Source organism: Mercenaria mercenaria, chromosome 9, assembly GCF_021730395.1.
Source record: "Mercenaria mercenaria strain notata chromosome 9, MADL_Memer_1, whole genome shotgun sequence".
Classification (NCBI taxonomy): domain Eukaryota; kingdom Metazoa; phylum Mollusca; class Bivalvia; order Venerida; family Veneridae; genus Mercenaria; species Mercenaria mercenaria.
This window is the reverse complement of record NC_069369.1, coordinates 50,906,297-50,928,725: the sequence shown is the minus strand read 5'-3', so window position 1 is coordinate 50,928,725 and position 22,429 is coordinate 50,906,297. Positions and strand designations below refer to the sequence as shown.

At 36.3% G+C, this 22,429-nt stretch overlaps 1 protein-coding gene across 3 annotated transcripts in view; it reads left to right on the top strand.

The window, feature by feature from the left end:
• Nucleotides 1–22,429, top strand: part of LOC123547111 (nicotinamide/nicotinic acid mononucleotide adenylyltransferase 1-like) — an 81,263-nt gene that overhangs the window by 18,346 nt on the left and 40,488 nt on the right. For all 3 annotated transcript variants that reach the window (XM_053551387.1, XM_045333927.2, XM_045333928.2), the window contains exons 3-6: nt 5,815–5,882; nt 9,824–9,969; nt 18,023–18,162; nt 20,903–21,004. In XM_053551387.1, the coding sequence (XP_053407362.1) occupies nt 5,815–5,882; nt 9,824–9,969; nt 18,023–18,162; nt 20,903–21,004 (456 nt within the window). The remainder of the gene's footprint in view (nt 1–5,814; nt 5,883–9,823; nt 9,970–18,022; nt 18,163–20,902; nt 21,005–22,429) is intronic.

Sequence of the window (22,429 nt, the reverse complement as noted above, 5' to 3'; positions counted from 1 at the left end):
TCATACCCCAAGATACAAAGTATAATTATTATGGGGGCTGCGATTAATGCAGTTGCACAGGTTTGTCTTGTGTTTGCTTTGTGTCTAAAAAAACTGCAAGGAATTTCATAAAACTGGCATTAGTTATTAACCTAATCATGTCTACATCAATATCAAATACAAATAGTGTTGCTCCATTTGGTATAAATGTTCATGATTTCTTTTGTCTCACAAAATAATATTAAGACTTTCAAAAATTGTTTATTTCTAATTTGAGAATTTTTGCAAACAAGATTTATCCTATATACTGTAAAATCATTTAATTTCGTGGGCATGAAATTTCGTGGCTTAGGTCAGAAAGGCATATTCGTGGGGATATGAATTCGTGGATTACAACTTTTGAACATAAAATGAATGGGAATTCCACTTATTCGTTGGGATTAAATTTCGTGGATTGACTCAACCACAAAATCCACGAAAATTAATCCCCCACGAATATTAATGATTTCACAGTACTGTATTGAAATCAAAACCTTGGTACCCATTTGTCAGTAGGGGAAACTTCCTGTTTTGGAAACAGTTTGTGAGTTTTTCCCTACTTCCTGAATGGAGTGGAAACCTGATACTAAATATGGTAATTTGCTTCCCATTTGGGAAGTAAAATCCCCTCTTTCAAAAGGACCTGTACATAAGAATGTTTATGGTATCATTAAATACAATGACAAATGTGAACCTGAGATTGAGTTTCAAAATTTTTACTGTTAAAATGTTTCCTGTACTATGTCCTAATAGATTTTTTATTCACCTTTTAAAGAGTTTATAATCTTATTAGCCTCCTTAATTGGGAACTTAACTTCCTTATCAAAAATTTGAGATATATTATTTACATTGAATTGCATATAATTTTGGAAACCAAGTATTACTATAAAAATGTATTATGAAGCTGATACAAACAAAACTGAACAAATCGCTAGAAGGATGTAAGAGAAAGAATGTACAATGTATATTTTAACTGCCACAGAAAGTTCCCCTACTGGGTATTATATTATCAGATGATAGACGGTTTCTGGTATCAAAAATCGATATACCCGACCAGATCATCGCAACCATTTTCTTACCATTAACCATTTATAAGCAGTTTAAATGTTTGGTGACAATGTTAATCAATGTTTCTGACAGAATAGATTGGCTTCGGACAGTCATCATTTACATTAATGTAATTACTGTAATTTTTGCTTCTATCTAACTACACAGATTGATTTTTGATTAGTTCACAGATCAATGCGTTAACTGCTATCACCTTTGGTTCATTGTTGCATTATTAAGTCTTCGTTCTACCCTCCCCCACCCCCCATCCCCATACCCACTGCCTACAACCTTAAACAAACTTTGAAAAACTAATTAATCGAGGATTGAACGCAATACTGTCCTAAGTCCTTTATATAATACAGTATTGCGTTCAGCCCTCGGTATGATATATACTGTGAAATCATTAAGGGGACTTCTTTTTTGTGGATTTTATGCTTGAGGCAGTCCATGAATTTAATCCTAACAAAGCAGAACAATTCCATTTTATTTTATGTTCACAGGTCGTAAACAACAAATTTATGTCCCAATTAAAAAACTGTTTTGGACAAAACTGCAAGTTTTCTTCCCCACAGAATTACATGATTTCACTGTATCTTTTAAAACATTATGATATATTACACCAGATTTTTGTTGCACCCTTTCGTGATAAACACATTCAAAAGGCACTTTACATACAAAGTTAGCCACTTAGTCCCCAGATTCATCCCCTGCCGATACAGACACAGAATGACAGAGCAAGGGAAAGTGTCTAGGACAGAGGGAGAGAACTTTTTATAGATGCAGGCAGGTTTGGCTTAAACTTAGCCTAGCTGTTTGAGAATTATAGACAGCTTTCAGGTCTTCAGCTTGCCACTTGTATAGTGCCAATACACAGTCATGGTAAAGATAGAAATTTGATACAAAGGTTTAATGGAATGGATCTCAGGAATGTTGCCAGTCTATTCTGATGAAAAAATGAAAAAGAAAAAGACTAAAGTCATGTGTACTTTTCGAAAATTAGGAATCCAAAAACTCCTGGAAAACTAACCAGAGGCACTCGATATCAGTTTGTTACATTGTACTCTTTCCAAATTGTTTTGAGGACTTTCCCATTACAATGTAATACAATATTTAACAGGAAATTAAAGAAAAATTGCATCCTGAGATTAGATATTTGTTTTTACTGAACAGGAATTAATTGGAAAATATTTCAGTTTTGAGCTTTTTTGGCAGCTCAGTGATAATTTCTTCACTCCTGTGTGCAATTGCAAAGCTAAGGCAACTTTAGACTAGAGGATTTTGTTTTTCTCAACCATGTTATTTAAAGAAATGGTTCTTTTCACAAAAATTATATGAAAACTGTTTCCAAGATATTCCAGACTTAACCCTTACTCTGCTAAATTTCTATAATGAACTTGTCCATCTTTCAATTTGGACTGACTGACTGGCGAACAGTGTAGATCATGATCAGACTGCATGGATGTGCAGGCTGATCATGATGTACACTGGTCGCAAAGGCAGAATCAATCATGTCCAGCATGATATGGGTTAAAAATGGATAAACTGTTTTCATCTGCAAGATACTTTGGAAGATATTTGAAGTTTTTTTACACCTCTTTTACAACTAAATACTCACAGTTAATTATGTAAAACAAGAGTCATAAATTTTCAAACATACAAGAAAGCCTTTTATCTGCCTCAGTTCATAACTAAAATATTAATATTTTTACTGCCGTTTCCCCAATAAACATGTTCTGCCAATTAACAAGGAACAGTAAAGCAAAAATTGAGTTCTTTGCCATTTCCCAATTGACAGCTCTTTCCTTTTACATTGTCGTTTTATGATATTTTTTATTTTTCGAAAGTAAATTAAATCTGTGGAGAAAATCTTTAATGCTTGTTTTCGGTCATGATTGTTTTACAAAAAATGTATTGATTGGAAATAGCTTGAAATGTAATCAGAATATGGTCAGGATCCATGCTGTTCGCCTACGGTTTCTTTAATTGCAATAGGCTTTGAAAACGAACAGCATGGATCCTGACCAGACTGTACGGATGCGCAGACTGGTCTGGATCCATGCTGGTTGCAAATGCACTATGTTGGTTTTCTCCTGGTGCGGCTCAAATTAAGATGTTCAGTCACAAAAGTTGCCTCTTTGCACTGTTTGATTTCACTTTTTAAGCAGGGTTCCAGATACCATATTTTGGCAATATAATATTTTTTGACAAGGTTAGTAATAGCCTTGCCACCGATATTTATGTCTCCCACACCACTGTGGTGGGAGACATACTGATTTACTCCTCTGTGTGTGTGTGTCTGTCTGTCACAAATCTTGTCCATGCTCTAAGTCAAACAGTTCTCATCCGATCTTCACCAAACTTGAACAAAATGTGTTTGACAATAAGTCCTCGGCCAAGTTCGATAACTAGCCAAATCGGCCCAGGCACTTCTGAATTATGGCCCTTGAATTACCGAAAATACTGATGCCAGTGATACAGGTCTTGGTGCATGGTTGACTCAGATACATAATGGAGAAGAAATGCCAGTCTAGATGATTAGGCAGTTGTGGGAGACATGCGATTTCTCAAAAGCAGCTCTAGTTTCATGTGAAAATTGAATGTACTTGGATTAAATGAGATAGAATTACAGTGAAACACCGCTCGCTCAAGCATCCATGACTCGAGTACCCGGGCTAATGCCCGAGCAATTCATGTGGTCCGTGGCTGATTTCTTTCTATTTTCTATGTGAAATTATCACGGCTGGGTTGAGCATCGATAACTCAATCGCTCGAGCACGACATCTGGTCCCTGTGTATTAATTTACTCTTTGTTGCTTCTGGCAAACTCGAGCAGAGATGTCAAACTTTTTCACACCTTCGGTGGTCAGAATTTATCAGTTAATTAAAAATTTCCACATACCGTGAGAATTGCGTGGTCTATTCCACGACTATCCTAAATGTTTGTGTGTCGGTATATTTGATCTGATAATGTGATTAATTATTGATAAAAGGTTGAACAAAAGTTTTATTGATCAGATATAGATGAAGTACTGATTACTTATTAAATCTTTATTAAATCTTGAGATCTTAGTATTTTGATCAGCAGTTGTTTGCATGCAAATGAAGGAAAATAATATAGCCTTTTCATAAAATTGAGACGATAATTTTGTTATGCACTTGTTGATAAATAAAAATAAAAAGTCCTAGTTGTTTCTTTGCATGTGCCGTTTATAAATTACGTTATGAAACGTCTATCATAGATAACGTTTGTAATACTTTTTTTTTTTTTGAAAATGTCACAAGCATGTTATTATTTACTCATCACCGTTTTCTCTGCAAATGGTCGCAATGACAATTGATATTGGTAAAACAAACTTCAATTTTCTTCTTATGTTGGTCAATGTTCGAGTCGCTCGAAACCATGGATAACTCGAGCATTTTGCTCATCCCCTTGCGACCTCGAGCGAGCGGTGTTTAACTGTATACTAGTTTGCTGTAAAATACATTAAAATGACAAATACTGACAAATCGAACACATTTTGACTGATTTTTCAAACTGATTGACCATATGAAATATCTCAAAGAACAGAATATACTGTAGCTAGATGACCTAACTGGTGCTGATGGATTACGTAATTTTGGGTACCAACCTGATCTCAGCAAATAAATGACAGTTTTCACATATTAATTAGAAATGAAGGACAAGTTATTTAAGAGGTCTTCTATCAAGTCTGAAACCTTACCGTGCTAAATTTCTATAATGAACTTGTCCATCTTTGAATTTGGAAAGCACCATTAACTGTTAACAGGGCTGCTTACCAAAAAGATACTGACTGAATAGTGAACAGTGCAGACCATGATCAGCCTGCACAGAATGTTATGGTAATACTATGGTCTCTGCCACGTGTGATACCTGAGGTATGCAGGTAAATTTTGGAAGTAATGGAATGCAATCAACAAAAGATTTGTCATAAGTAATGAAAAGATACAGTGCCTTTATCATAATCCCCTAGCAAATCTGTTTTTACAGTTCTATTGTATGGAGTTCATTATGACTATAAATAACACTGAATGTAAGTACAGTCACCACAAGGCACATAAAGACTGCTGCTCTGAGGTTCATCAGATCTATTAGGAAGTGCAAAAAGCAAAATTGTCAAATAATAGCAGCCTTGGTTTGATTTCTTTTGAAGCTCTTCTTGGCATTAGTTTATCTAAACAGCATTGACACACTATTTAGGGAGATAAGAGATTCTGCCTTGTGTGGAAATTGTTCATATCTGCAATTGGGACCCAATAATCCTATAGCAGGCATTGAAGCAAATTGATAGATTAAGAGTTAATTGATAGACACAGAGAAAGTTTGGATCAATATTGTCAAGTAGATTTATACTCCAGTAGAATGTATGGAGTAAACAAATAAATATAGTACAACACCTGTAGAGTAAACACCTCTTGGAAGAGGGGACTCTGTGACCAAGTTTTTATGATCGCTGACTTCAAATCATTTGCTCCTCACCATCGTGAATTCGAGCCTCACTTGGGGCGTTGAATTCTTCATGTGATAAAGCCATCCAGATGGCTTATGGCTTCACGAAGGTTGGGAGTTCTACCCAGGTGCCCACCTGGGCATTTTTGCTGAATATATTTCTTCGCCATTCCTCACCACAAACCCATCTGCAGGGGATACCAATTCATTCAATTTGCTTGTTTTAATGGAATAATTATGCTTAGTGTTATACTAAATTCAGAATTTTGCTCTTTCAGGATTTGGTATCAGCAAAACATAGATGTGCAATGGTAAAACTAGCTATCAAGTCATCAAAATGGATAAGGTAGGTGTTATACTATCAAAAACAGGCAGTAAATAGTTAGGAGTAAGGTAATTAAATAAAGTATCATCTGAACCTATTAATGTGAGGTAAGCTGTTATGATCTTTACGTTAGAACAGGCATTAGTAGGTTGGTAAATATAGATTTTGCTCTAGAAAACTGTCAGTATCACCACATACACATAGGTATTCATTGTGACCATCCAGTGTTCTGGAGACCTGCAGCTAGTTCAAAAGTCAACAAAGGCCCGCTGGTCTGGAAGTCACCTTATGACAGCAGATCCTAGTACAAAGACCTGCTAGTCGGACTTGGCCCATTGATTACTCAGATCTGCGAAAATTGACAGTGACCGCTTTCTAACTTTGAGCATTTCTTATCCAGTGTTCAGCAAAGTGGGTCACAATATAAGGCATAGTGCCTTAGTCAAGTTTGATAACCAGCCAGTGATTGTCCTAGAAGCTCTGGAGCTATGGCCCTTGAGTTACTAGAAGTTGCAAATTTTGACCATGTCCGGTCTGTAGTAGTTCTTTCCCAATGTTCACCATTCTTGCTCACAATGTTTACTGACAAAATATCTCAGACAAGTTTGATAACCAGCCAGATACCCCCAGTCACTAGAGTTATGGCCCTTGAATTTACTTAAAATTGCAAATAGTGACAGTTAAGTCCACTTAATAAAGCTTGTGTTCACACCAAACTTAGTCAGAGTGTTTATGGGCATATTGTCTTGGCCAAGTTTGATAAACCAGGTGGATAGTATTAATTTTGTTGCTGTTGAGTTATAGAGCCCATGAATTAGTTGAAATTGAGAAAATTGACAACTAATCTGCTCAGTAAGTAGAGTATTTCAGAAGTCAAACGTTATCGGCTTATGTTGTGACAGTTTGCCACTCTTGATTGGTCTTAGGACTTGCAGGGGTTTATACCGGTACTTGTGGGTCTTCCAGCAATTAGGTCTTCAGACTATTTAGCCTTTATACTGCAGAACAGTATGGGATTGCCCTCTATGTAACCAGTCAGCAAGCACACTAAGTATGCAAATTATGTTACAGCTGTTGCAAATGGAGTTGAGTGATGATGAATTATTCAAACATCTATGGGCATAAATTGTTTCTAGTAGAAATTCTTGATTGAATAGTCTGATCTCCATATTGTGTTTCTCTACGACATAATATTTTCAGACACTATTTCTAAAAGGTCATCGCTATAAATTGCTGTAACTGTAGCAAAAATAGGCGTCTGATTTCCACATATATCTGAATGCTTCATTAATCCAGTGTGATTAATAAGTAGCAAGAGGAAATTTTCATTAGAAGAAAAAACCTGAAAATTATTGCAGGCATTAGTTACATCTAAGGCCAGATTTAATGGGGTATGATTTTCACAGCAAGCAATTTGTCTAATGGTATTGACTGATTGTAAACAGTATGATTTTTTATTAAAGCTAATGACAGAATCAATTTGAGTGGGCTGAAATAGGGTGGAAAGGTGACCACTAGCCTGTATAATCAAAAACATTAAAAGGAAATTTAATCCATAATTAATTAATTGTCTCTACTTGCAAATGATCAGAATGCTGACAAGAGAATTTGCAGACTTTTTGTGTTATTTTCATCTGCCAGATCATTAGCTCATCTGATTTTTTGAAAAAAAATGATGAGTTATTGTCATCACTTGAGCGGTTGTCGGCGTCGGCGTTGCCTGGTTAAGTTTTATGTTTAGGTCAGCTTTTCTCCTAAACTATCAAAGCTATTGCTTTGAAACTTGGAATACTTGTTCACCATCATAAGCTGACCCTGTATAGCAAGAAACATACCTCCATCTTGCTTTTTGCAAGATTTATGGCCCCTTTTGTACTTAGAAAATATCAGATTTCTTGGTTAAGTTCTATGTTTAGGTCAGCTTTTCTCCTAAACTATCAAAGCTATTGCTTTGAAACTTGGAATACTTGTTCACCATCATAAGCAGACCCTGTACATGAAGAAACATAATTCCATCTTGCTTTTTGCAAGAATTATTGCCCCTTTTGGACTTAGAAAATCAGTTTTCTTGGTTAAGTTTTATGTTTAGGTCAACTTTTTCTCTTAAACTATCAAAGCTATTGCTTTGAAACTTGCAACACTTGTTCACCATCATAAGCTGACCCTGTACAGCAAGAAACATAACTCCGTCCTGCTTTTTGCAAGATTTATGGCCCCTTTTGGACTTAGAATATATCAGATTTCTTGGTTAAGTTTTATGTTTAGGTCAACTTTTTCTCTTAAACTATCAAAGCTATTGCTTTGAAACTTGCAACACTTGTTCACCATCATAAGCTGACCCTGTACAGCAAGCAACATAACTCCACCCTGCTTTTTGCAATAATTATTGCCCCTTTTGGACTTAGAAAATTATTTTCTTGGTTGAGTATTATGTTTAAGTCAACTTTTCTCATAAACTATCAAAGCTATTGCTTTAAAACTTGCAACAGTTTTTCACCATCATAAGTGGACACTGTACATCAAGAAACATAACTCTATCCTGCTTTTTGCAAGAATGATGGCCCTTTTTAGACTTAGAAAATCATGGGTAGGACAATATATCTATTACACAAAAAAAAATCAGATGAGCGTCAGCACCCGCAAGGCGGTGCTCTTGTTTTAAAGTGTGAAATTACTTGCTTGAATGTTCCGACATTGTTCTTTCTAAGAACTACAACTTTATATAAAGTTTCACTGAATTATCTTTAAAATATCCACTGTCAATGAAATATCAGTTTATATGCTACAGTGAGTTAAATTTGACCTTGACTTACAAAAGGCCCTTCAAAAGAATCCCGACTGTTCACAAACCACTGAAATATATCAGTCCTTACAAAAATAATTATAAGAAATTGAAATTCTGTTTTCAAATGATGACCTTCACTCTATCCAAAACAGTCCTGGACAGTCCCAACCTTTATTTCACTATTCTATACATAAAACACCAAGGTCCCACCAAATTTTGTTGATATAGAGACACTAAAAGATAACTTTCATTAACCTTTACCCTGCTAAATTTCTAAAATAGACTGGTCTGTCATTCAGTTTGGAAAGTACCATTTAATATTTGAAGGGATGTTCACTGAAAATTTACAGACTGAAAAGCGAACAGTGCAGACCGTCCGTGCAGGCTGATCTTGGTCTACACTGGTCGCAAAGGCAATATCACTTGCCGCCAGCAGGCTGAAGGTTAATCATGCTAAAGTACCTGCACATTTACTTCAGTCACTGACTGAAAACCAAGAATTTGCTATGCAAACCAACATGTACATGTTTATTATATTATTAAATAATACATAAAACCAACAGTCATGACTTATTTCGTAAATTTTGTGGAAAAAAAAACTAATTAATATGTCTCCCACCACATAGTGGTGTGGGAGACATATTGATTTACTCCTGTCTGTGTGTCTGTCTGCCACAAATCTTGTCCGCACTCTAAGTCGAACATTCCTCATCCGATCTTCACCAACTTGAACAAAATATGTTTGCCAATAAGTCCTCGGCCAAGTTCGATAACTAGCCAAATCGGCCCAGGCAATTCGGAATTATGGCCCTTGAAACTTGTTTTTGATAATCAAAGCACTGAAAGTCTGATAAGGAAGTTGTGGGAGACATGTGCTTTTCTCAAAAGCAGCTCTAGTTTAAAAGTAGAAATCATATATTGCTTAAACCTGAAAATAGTCACAAAAGTGCTTAACATTTAACCCTTGTGCTGGACACGATTGATCCTGCCTTTGTGACCAGTGTAGATCGTGATCTGCACTGTTCGCTATTCAGTCAGTATCTTTCTGGTAAGCACCACTTTTAACAGTTAATGGTTCTGTCCAAACTGAAAGGTGTACAAGTTGAGCAGGGTAAAGTTGATGAAATTATTTAAATAATACAGTCAGATTTGGATATTATATGTTATTGTGTTACAGAATGGACACCTGGGAGTGTGAACAGCCAGACTGGACAGAGACAGCTAAAGTTCTTTCACACCATCAGTTACTACTGGACAACCAGGCTAACACCCAAGTAAAATTTACACCTTCAAAGAAGAGGAAAAAAGACAAACGCAATGAAGGTATGATATTTTTAGCTTGACTATTGGAAATATATAGAGAACTATCGTACTTGCCCTGGCATTGCAGTCGCCATTGGCGAAAGTAGTTGTTCCATTGTACCACCCACATCATATGACACAAGATCAGGTTAAAGTTTTGATGCTCTGTTATTACTTAATGGATTTGATTTAAAAGTAAAATAGTTTTTAGCTCGACTATTCGAAGAATAAATAGAGCTATCCTACTCACCACGGCGTCGACGTCACACCCTGGTTAAGTTTTTCATACCAGTCTACATTTTGACAAAGTCTTTTGAGATAAAGCTTTGAAACTTTCATCACTTGTTTACCATCACCATGTTCAGTTATAGGCAAGAGTACATAACTCTCAAGCATTTTGACAGAATTATGGCCCCTTTTGACTTAAAAATCTCTTTTAAGTTTTTCGTACCAGTTCATATTTTGACAAAGTCTTTTGAGATAAAGCTTTGAAACTTTCAACACTTGTTTACCATCACCATGTCCAGTTGTAGGCAAGAGTACATAACTCCATCAAGCATTTTGGTTGAATTATTGCCCCTTTTTGACTTAGAAATCTTGGTTAAGTTTTTCGTACCAGTCTACATTTTGACAAAGTCTTTTGAGATAAAGCTTTGAAACTTTCTACACTTGTTTACCATCACCAAATGCAGTTGTAGGCAAGAGTACATAACTCCATCAAGCATTTTGGCTGAATTATGGCCCCTTCTGACTTAGAAATATTGGTTAAGTTTTTCATACCAGTTTATATTTTGTGTAAAGTGTTTGACATATGGCTTTGAAACTTTTATATCTTGTTCAGTATTATAGTCTCTGTCAGTAGGAAAGAGTACATAACTCTGTCATCTTTTTTGGCTGAATTATGGCCCTTTTTGAACTTGGAAATTGGTTCTGTTTTCGTATATGTCCATGTTTTGTCAAGACTATTTGACATATGGCGTTTAAACTTTAAACACTTGTTTATCATTATGATTTCCATCTGTAGGCAAGAGTACATAACTCTGACAACTATTTTGGCTGAATTATGGCCCTTTTTGGACTTTGAAATTTTTGTCAAAACTATTTGAACTGTGGCTTTGAAACTTTTAGCACTAGTATATCAACATGATTTCCATCTGTAGGCAAGTGTACATAACTCTGTCAACTATTTTGACTGAATTATGACCCTTTTTGGACTTGGAAATTAGTTAAATTTTTTATACAAGTCCATATTTTGCCTAACATATAACTTAACATATTTGCCATCATGGTCACACATTGCCATTTAGTGCAAGACTAATCGAAATCCACAAATACAGGAACATTTTTTGTTTAATCCATTTTTTTGTTTAGTCTGAAAATCTATGGAAATATTTTGACCCCATTCTTCAATCAATTCTTCAAATAGTCGAGCGCGCTGTCATCCGACAGCTCTTGTTTAGCTCACCTGTCACAAAGTGACAAGGTGAGCTTTTGTGATCGCGCGGTGTCCGTCGTCCGTCCGTCCGTGCGTGCGTCAGTCCGTAAACTTTTGCTTGTGACCACTCTAGAGGTCACATTTTTCATGGGATCTTTTTGAAAGTTGGTCAGAATGTTCACCTTGATAATATCTAGATCAAGTTCGAAACTGGGTCACATGCCATCAAAAACTAGGTCAGTAGGTCTAAAAATAGAAAAACCTTGTGACCTCTCTAGAGGCCATATATTTCACAAGGTCTTCATGAAAATTGGTCAGAACATTCACCTTGATGATATCTAGGTCAAGTTCGAAACTGGGTCACGTGCCGTCAAAAACTAGGTCAGTAGGTCAAATAATAGAAAAACCTTGTGACCTCTCTAGAGGCCATATTTTTCATGGGATCTGTATGAAAGTTGGTCTGAATGTTCATCTTGATGATATCTAGGTCAAGTTCGAAACTGGGTCACGTGCCATCAAATACTAGGTCAGTAGGACAAATACCGTATAGCGGGTTATTTCTGCGGTCAAAATATTCTGCGTTTTGGTCCCAAAAAATGTGAAACAAATTTCTGCGTGTTTAATTTCCGCGTTTTCACTTAAACGGAAGAGAAATTTCTGCGTTTCTGCCAAGGAGGAGGTAATTCCTCGCATGGTCGGACGTTGTGAGAATGATAGCGTATGAAATCAATAAACTAAATTACTGGTAACTTTGCATTTAATGAATACATTGTAGGATATAATAATTGCGAAATGAGAAAATGTAAATCCATCAACAATAGATTATTGCATAACAACTGCAAACTACGGTATAAATATAACGGTTACACTTATATAAAGGTTACTAAAGTATACATAGTTCGGAAGATTGCCACAAGGGATTAATATAATATAAACAACACAAGTGAAATTCACTCAGTTTATTTCATTCACAAAAGAAAAACGTTTTCTGAGGGATTAACAGTTAGGACTTTGTTTGACCATCAGACCTAATTATGATGATTATACCATTATCGGTAATTGTTAGATGGCAACAGTAATTTTCAATAATTAGTCCAGGTCATTGTGAACTTCGGATTACCTGTGGTAACATAGCGTGAAACAACGTTGATGAAAAAAAATGCAGATTTTTTTGCGTTTTAAATTTTTGCTGGATGAATATTCTGCTAGAAATATTTTTGCGATTCTACCGAGAGACCGCAGAAACGCAGAAATATTACCCCCGCAAAAATAACCCGCTATACGGTAATAGAAAAACCTTGTGACCTCTCTAGAGGCCATATTTTTCATGGGATCTGTATGAAAGTTGGTCTGAATGTTCATCTTGATGATATCTAGGTCGAATTTGAAACTGGGTCACGTGCGGCCAAAAACTAGGTCAGTAGGTCAAAAAATAGAAAAACCTTGTGACCTCTCTAGAGGCCATATATTTCATGAGATCTTTATGAAAATTGGTCAGAATGTTCACCTTGATGATATCTAGGTCAAGTTTGAAAGTGGGTCACGTGCCCTCAAAAACTAGGTCAGTAGGTCTAAAAATAGAAAAACCTTGTGACCTCTCTAGAGGCCATACTTGTGAGTGGATCTCCATAAAAATTGGTCAAAATGTTCATCTTGATGATATCTAGGTCAAGTTCGAAAGTGGGTCACGTGCCTTCAAAAAGTAGGTCAGTAGGTCAAATAATGAAAAAACGTTGTGACCTCTCTAGAGGCCATATTTTTCATGGGATCTGTATGAAAGTTGGTCTGAATGTTTATCTTGATGATATATAGGTCAAGTTTGAAACTGGGTCAACTGCGATCAAAAACTAGGTCAGTAGGTCTTGAAATAGAAAAACCTTGTGACCTCTCTGGAGGCCATACCCTTGAATGGATCTTCATGAAAATTGGTCAGAATGTTCACCTTGATGATATCTAGGTCAAGTTTGAAAGTGGGTCACGTGCTTTTAAAAACTAGGTCAGTAGGTCAGATAATAAAAAAACCTTGTGACCTCTCTAGAGGCCATACTTTTCATGGGATCTGTATGAAAGTTGGTGTGAATGTTCATCTTGATGATATCTAGGTCAGGTTTGAAACTGGGTCAACTGCGGTCAAAAACTAGGTCAGTAGGTCTAAAATTAGAAAAATCTTTTGACCTCTCTAGAGACCATATTTTTCAATGGATCTTCATGAAAATTGATCTGAATGTTCACCTTGATGATATCTAGGTCAGTTTCGAAACTGGGTCACGTGCGGTCAAAAACTAGGCCAGTAGGTATAAAAATAGAAAAACCTTGTGACCTCTCTAGAGGCCATACTTTTCATGAGATCTTCATGAAAATTAGTGAGAATGTTCACCTTGATATCTAGGTAAAGTTCAAAACAGGGTCACGTACCTTTGAAAACTAGGTCAATAGGTCAAATAATAGAAAAACCTTGTGACCTCTCTAGAGACCATATTTTTCAATGGATCTTCATGAAAATTGGTCAGAATTTTTATCTTGATAATATCTAGGTCAAGTTCAAAACTGGGTCACATGAGCTCAAAAACTAGGTCACTATGTCAAATAATAGAAAAAACGACATCATACTCAAAACTGGGTCATGTGGGAAGAGGTGAGCGATTCAGGACCATCATGGTCCTCTTGTTTTTGATAGGTCAATTTCCGTCAGAGTTATTGCCCTTGATTTAATGAAAAATGTCCGTCTGCAGCCATTTCTCAGTAACTAGCAGGTAGAATTTCATCAAACTTGAAACAGACATGAACCAAGATACTGCGACAATGGCCTTCAAGTTTTTTTTCGATTGGTCAATTTTCCATATAGTTATTGCCCTTTAATTGTTTAAAAATCCACAGATCTGTACATAACAAACCAACCAATTGGAAGAATTTCATTAAACTTTTTTCATTCTTTTCCATGAACATTTATTATAAACATGTGATGTTGTGTACCTACACCTGGTCACCACCTTACCTTGGTCCCCCCGCCCCCCCAATTTTTTTTTTTTTTCATTTTTCATTTTCTATCAATATTTATAATCAACATGTAAACTGTTGTATCCTCACCCCACCCCCCAGCCCCACCCAAACAAACCATTCATTTTCTTTTAATTTGATTTTGACTAATGAAATTATTCCATATTACTCGACATAAAATAAGAACATGTACCATTCTTTGTCTTTTATTTATCTCATTGTTATACTGTTAAATGTTTTAAGATCATATAACACATTATGACGAACAAATGACTTAAAATACTCCATTTCTGAATTAATATATTCTACATCTGCTAGGTAAATGCATCAATAGATCTGAGAAAACATTGAAAAGTTAAGTTGGCATGTTTTTGGCCGCTCTATCTTCAAGCGAGAGGAGACCAGGCGCAAGCATGAGACAACACGCGATGCGATGACCCCTAAAAACCGCAGACGGCACCCAGCACACGGACCACACCCGAGTGTATGACAGCAGACCTCAGCTCACCACGGCTCCGCACCAAAACGATGCCACGAAGCAAGTCAAGAGCTGCTACCAAACACTCAGCGCTAGAAAGCTGTCTGATATATGTCTGTGCTAAAACAAGAACGACAATATTGGCATTATTGTCCACGAAAACGGCACGCGTTAAATATTCATGAGACAGCCCAATTCTTCAGCTAGTAAAACTAAAATACGGACTGACCGGGCCTACCACACAAAACACCAACTGATGCTCCCCAGACACACTTCACCTTGCAAGAAGCAACGCAACATAGGCACCACACAACATTATAGTGAAGCATTACAGACAATGGAATGCAACCAGGGCCTCACCAGTACCATTGTGATGCATTACAGACACTTCATATCGCAAGAAACAACGCAACATAGGCATTACCAACACTATAGTGAAGCACTACGGACAACGGAATGCAGCTTGGGCCTCACCAGTACCATAGTGATACATTACAGACACAACCTAGGTTTCGCCAATACTGTAATTATTCACTATAGAAGCTTCACTACGCAAAAAAGCAAAGCAACCTAGACATCACCAGAACCTATAGTGGTGCACCACAACCACTTCACAAGCAAGCAACGCAACGCAATGCAATCTAGGACTCGCCAGTACTATAAGGATGAAATCCTAGTGACCCGAAGCAACTTCAGGTCAACCAACCTTAAATAGCAAAGTGCATCTTTTGCAATGAACAACCTTTGGTGCACTGTTTAAGACAATAATGCCCTTGTGATAGGCCCGATAAAGGCAAACATAGTTTCACCAAACAGAGCAGACCGTGTCCATAACTGACAGACGACAACGCTAATTACACTGAACTGTTCCAAATAAAATTCATCACACCAAACGCATAGATATATCTCTAGTTCGGCATCAACCGTATAAATCGCCACAAAACAAACACCCAACCGGTTATTGTTTAGCAATCTAATTAACTCGATATCTCACCTGATCCCCTCAATTCAACATTATTTGAGCGACAGTCCTAACATTTAAGGTATAATTACCGATTCATAAAAATTACATAACACAGAAATAACTGCCAGTGAGCCTTATCTTTTATCTAGAAGCTAAGATATAAATGAAAATACCTAAGCTAAAGTAATACACAAGTTCATGTAATTTCTTTTCCTATATATTCTTTTACAGATAATGTCTTAAACATTAATTTAATTTCTGATAACCTAAAAAAGCACACAGTTCCAGTTAAAAACATTCTAACGAATGCTGTTATTCATCAACACAATACACCTGAATTCCATAAATCGGGAACTATCCAAAAGTTAATTTCCAGGAAGTATCTACGGTACTTTGAAGTTCCTTCGACTTGGCTTCTATCACAGAACATTCATTCGTAACTTCTTTGAGTATGATTATAATTGGGATATCGGAAACTTCACAGTGTACGTTGCACTAACAGCTCACTGACATCTTCAATAAATGCCATATAAGAAATCTGTACCCTGAAAGTATAATACAAAATGCAGCAAATCTGACACAAATTTCTCCAAAATGTCAGGTCTTTCACCAAAAACTAAGTTAACCATAAAAAATTACTGCATTAGCAACTTTAGGGGTGTGGCGGGAGGGTAAGTTTATCTTTACTGAACGACATGTAGAAGAACAGTAGATTCTGTCAGTCAGTGTATAATAACGGTCTATTCGCCCTTTCAGACGCAATGTGAGAAATCTGCACGGGCTTTTTGCTTTTATATCGAACAACTGGCTGTGTTCTTGGCTCGCTGAACATGCACATCAGTACTGTATTGATAAAACGAGAACCAGTTCAACTGAATAATAAAGGCCGATTAATCCCGAATCCTTAGCAACTAACAAACATTTTAAGTCTCGAGGAATAAATGAAATTATTTTAAAGAAATAATTTATATTATTTGCTTCTTGGTAACATTCTTAACTTTTTGCTGGATATATTTTTTTGCCAGAGTGTCTATGTGCAAACCCTAGGTTCCTCAAAGGTCAAGATCACACTTATGGGTCAAAGGTCATGGTATCATAAATGTTAGTCCTTTTGACAGCTGGTGTGCTCGACATGTTGCCCATGGGCATCCAGTTTGTCATGTCATCACTAATATCATATGACATAAGTTCAATAACTATTCATGAATTATACTGCATTGAGGTTGAATTTTTGTGCAGTTTATCACAGTTGTTACAAAATAGATTTTATTCAAACTTCCAGTAGTACTGTTAAGTCCCTTTCTGGAACTAATGTTTTGATGCATTTTCACTCTATCTCTGATGTTTGTAAATGGATTTAACTCAAACTTAAACCGTTGTCCCACATCACCATTCGCCATTCTAGTACCCTCAAGTTTGCCCTTTTTCAATATCAGGGGTTGAAATAGTTGAGCATGCTGTCTCCTGACAGCTCTCATTTATTGGTTGTTTTCAGCTACCAAGACTTACATAGACTTACAGTGTTCCCATGTGGGAGAGTTTAATGTAATAGATACTGAAATTTTGAATAATGTATAACTTCAACCATAACATCAGGAAATTAAAAAAACAAATAATATAGCTTTAGAGCTTTTTCCCTTTATGGCATGTGCGTCAAGAAATCCATAGGCTTCTACATGTTAATGTGGTTAAGCTGTCATTTTCTGCTAGTTCAGTTTCAGAGAATATTAAACCACAAAACTAATGTTCAGCAGGGTTGTCTTGTGAGGAAATTTTTCTCAGAGATTTTACTAAGGGTAAAGTCCTATCATTAAAAGAATGCGAGGAAAAACTACAAGACATTTTGTGCATTTAAAAAAATTCTCTAAAATTTAAGATTCAAAATGTTGTGTCAATGAATATCCATATTAAGGAGTAATAGTGAAATTTTATGCTGATGAAATAATTTTTTAACCTTTAGCCTGCTAAATTTCTAAAATGGACTGGTCCATCATTCAATTTGGTCAGTACCACTTACTATTCAAAGAGATGTTCACTGAAAATTTATTGACTTAATAGCAAACAGTGCAGACCATGATCAGCCTGCAGGGACGCAAAGGCAGAATCACTTGCCGCCAGCTGACTAAAAGTTAAGAACTGTAATTAAATTTTAAAAATTAACAAAGAAAAAAAAAATGAAATTATATGAATTTTATTTCAGAATTTATTGACAGAGTAAATTCCCCCTCACAAACAAACAATAAGGAAGAGAGTGAACACGAAAATGTGCAGCTGAAATTGTTATGTGGCGGCGACCTTCTCGAGTCTTTTGCAGTTCCTGGTCTGTGGGCAGATGATGATGTATGTATAGAAAGTAACGATTACTGATAAATCTTTTATATGATAATTTCCTGTAGCATGACCGTGAAGGCACCTTACAGTTTATTTGAATCACTCTAAAGTCAATTTTCTTGAAAAAAAAATTCTTATTTCATTGTTCCAAAACTGAGTATAGAGGTCAGTCTCGGATGATACCTTGCTGTTGGATGACTTCAGGGTTACGCTCATAACGCTGGAATTTTGCGGTTTTTCCTTTAACCTTGAAGCCTGGAGATATAGTGTAGTTGAGACAGGATTTCCACTTAGGAACAGCGCTACTTTCTTTAAAAAAAGAACTTTCAAAGTAAAGTTTCCTTTTTGATAGTTTGAATTCTTAATTCATTTAGCCTAATGTATTGTAAAGGTTGTTACTGTCTACTCCTTGGTTAAAAGAAAAAAGGGAAACTTTGGACTGTCAGAAAGTTTCCGGCTATGCAATATAGAGGTTGCAAGATTGAACCCAGCTGGAGACGTGACCACCCCTTAATGTTAGGGGAAGACCACTAGTGCTACTCTGGGTGTTATTCCAGGCTCTGGATGGAACCACAAGTCGTATGCAAGCCAGCTGGCTGGCTACGCTTGGTTGAGAACCTTAGCATGGCCCACAAACTGTACAGGGGAATGATAAGAGCAAATAACACAAATCGAGGGCTGAGTGCAAAACTATTGTATCTTGTTCTTTATTTATATACAGTTACAATAGTTTCGCGCTCAGCCCACGAAATATCAGAATGGTTGGTTAGCTGTTTTGACCAGTATAATTATATTCAAGGAGAACTCTCGATTGTCTGTCTGAAAAGCTGTCTACAGAAATTGCATGTTAAACGATAAATCATGCAAGGTTATACAGATAGTTAGCTGAAGACAAAGATGTTTTGCTACTCGATGTTTATGATTACTTTTCTACCGTTACATGATCTTTCAGACCAATTTGTTTCATGTAATGTTTTCATTATATGTGAATATAGAATGTCAGTCATTTCTTCCAAAAATAGATAATCATTTTGTAAGCCCACTTGGAAGTTAAATAAGCGTTACTGACTTCCTATTTCAGAGAAATTATGTCATTATATCGTTCATGCAAACTTTCCTGTTTGTATGATTTCTATGTATCTGTGTGAGATTGAATGGGGTGATCAGGTGATTTGTACATTCAGAATTATTATATAATGACTGGAAAATGAACTAAGTGCAATACAGAATTAGATTTTGATAAATTTTGGGATGGTCTACACAATGGCATGCTGTTTCTGTGAAAGAAATTTACATTAGAGAAAATTGTTTTATTGATTAAAATGGAAAGCAGTTTACTTAAAACCAAATATAGAAGTTGCAGATGTTATTTGCAATAAATCTGTTCTTGAATTTAGTAATGCTGAGATTTTTGTTTTAAAGGGTTGTCATTATTCTTCCTTCCAACGATTGGGGAGGACACCCAATTGACTCAGTAGGTTATGAGTTTGATCCCTGGGTAAGATAAGTATTCTCCATGAAGATTTGATAGGAGAACAATATGAGCAAACCAACATAGTGGCCTTGCGACCAGAATGGATCCAGATCAGCCTGCGCATCCGCGCAGTCTGGTCAGGATCCATGCTGTTCGCTTTCAAAGCCTATTGCAATTAGAGAAACTGTTAGCGAACAGCATGGATCCTGATCAGACTGCGCGGATGCGCAGGCTGGTCTGGATCCATGCTGGTCGCAAAGCCACTATATTGGTTTTCTCATGGCATGGCTCATATATCTAATTTGCCCTCCACGTCTGGTTCAGGTGGGGAAGTTGTTGGTTACTGGAGGAGAACAAGTCAGTTTCTAGCAAGGAATTCAGGAACACAGATTATGTCAACTGACAACCCTGAAATGGCTAAAAATACTAAAGGCAAATGCCATATGGAGTAGTTCTTAGCTCACCTGTCACATAGTGACAGTGTGAACTTTTGTGATTGCCCTTTGTCCGTTGTCCGTCTGTACACAATTTCTTGTGAACGCAATAGAGACCACATTTTGCAATAGATTTTCATCAAACATAATATCTTGGTTCCTTTCAAAAACTGACCAAATCCCATCATGGGTTCCAGAGTTATGGCCCAATAAAAGGCTAAAATTTGCTGTTTTGGCTTTTGCAGCCATATAAAAACTTCATTTATGGTTTAATTTGATATAAACTTGCAAAATATCTTTAACAACAATAGATATTGGATTCCTTGATGAATTCGTCAGATCTAATCATAGGTTCTGGAGTTAAGACCCCTGATTGACCCCTGAAAGAGCCAAAGTTTGTTAAATTTTACCTTGTGAACACGATAGAAGTGACATTTTACCTTCGATTTTAACCACACTTACACATAACTTAAGTCACAATAAGATCTCAGTTCCTTTTGAAAACCTGCTAGATTCCATCATGGGTTCTAGAGTTACTTCCCCTGAAAGGGGCAAAATTTTCTATTTTGGCCCTTTCAGTCATATAGAGGTTTCATTTATGCTTTGATTTAATACAGACTTGCACAGAGTGTTTATCTTGATGATCTCTAGAAGAATTGCCTACCTATCTACCCAACTTTAAAAATAGGGTCGGGAGACAGCAAACAAAGACTTTTTTTAAATGTGGCCTCAGTAACCATACTTACAATACAGAATGTCTTAATAGTTCTATGGAAGTACAGCATTAAATTGAAGAATTGAATTGAGTTTTTATAAACACTTTAACATTTACTGTTTACAGATTGAAGAAATAGTGAAGAAGTATGGCCTAGTTTGTGTCACAAGAAATGGATCTGATCCGAGAAAATTTATATATGAATCTGACGTTCTGTCCCGAAACCAGGTATTCGTAATAATTTCTTTAGCGATTTAGTTTGTATATTCGAGATGTGTTTAGAAGTTAGATATTGTTGAAAAACTTCATTTAAAAAGCTGCATAAAGGTTTTGACATGCTCTTGCAAACATTTCTTAAAGTGTGTTTAAACACACTGTGAAAGTTAAAAAAGTTGTGTTTAACCAAAATACTGGCTCTGTAACTGTTTGATCTACAAAATGTGTTACAGGACTTTTCATGAATTTCAACTGTTATTATCAAGACTTGGATATAAGTTATACATCATTGTACAGTTATCAGAGATTGAAATAGAAAGTTTTCTTTTAAAATTTGAACATATCTTGAATAAATTTGTAAATGTTCTTCACACATCACAGTGGCATAATAGGCTCCTAGTTCCAAGAATATTGGCTACTTAAAGTGTATTACCTCTTTCGAGTCTCCTAATAAAAAATTTCTGAGCTCTCACAAATATCCATGACAACAGTTTGTTAAGACAAGTAGATAAACTAATTTTATATTCCAATGCCCACGCACACAAGTGGCGACAGAGTGTAATTAATTGATAACACTTTTTAGATCGGCATTCATTGTCATAGTCTAAGGAACTAATATGATTTTAGCAAAAGTTAGGAAAATCCAGCCCATGCCAGTATGGCGACAGTGCTAATTGGTAATAAATCCAGGCGCGTAACCACAACTGAAGTAGTTTCCTGGTTTGTCACAGTGCTCATTTTCTGGTGGATGATAATGCTATACAAGAGACATTTAGTAAAATTTTATTCTTAGATCTTTGATAGGTACAAATGGTATAACATTAAAAAGGCTTATAGAACTTATTGTACCCCCCGACAACAAAGTTGTAAGGGGGGGTATACTGGTTTCAGGTTGTCTGTCTGTCTGTCTGTCTGTCTGTCCATCTGTCTGTCTGTCCGTCTGGTCGTCTGTCCGTAGACGCAATCTTGTGCGCACCATCTCTCCTTATCCCCTTGACAGAATTTAATGAATCTTCACACAAGTGATCAGTACCAACAGTAGTTGTGCATGGAGCATGTTAGGTTCTTTAAGAAAAAAAATTTGCAGAGTTATGGGACTTTGTTTTTTTGTTACTATACTATATACATAGACACAATCTTGTGCGCACCATCTCTCCTCATCCCCTTGACACAGTTTAATGAAACTTCACACAACTGATCAGTACCAACAGTAGTTGTGCATGGGGCATGTTAGGTTCTTTTAGAAAAAAAATTTGCAGAGTTATGGGACTTTGTTTTTTTGTTACTATACTATATACACAGACACAATCTTGTGCGCACCATCTCTCCTCATCCGCTTGACACAATTTAATGAAACTTCACACAACTGATCAGTAACAACAGTAGTTGTGCATGGGGCATGTTAGATTCTTTCAGAAAAAAAATTTGCAGAGTTAT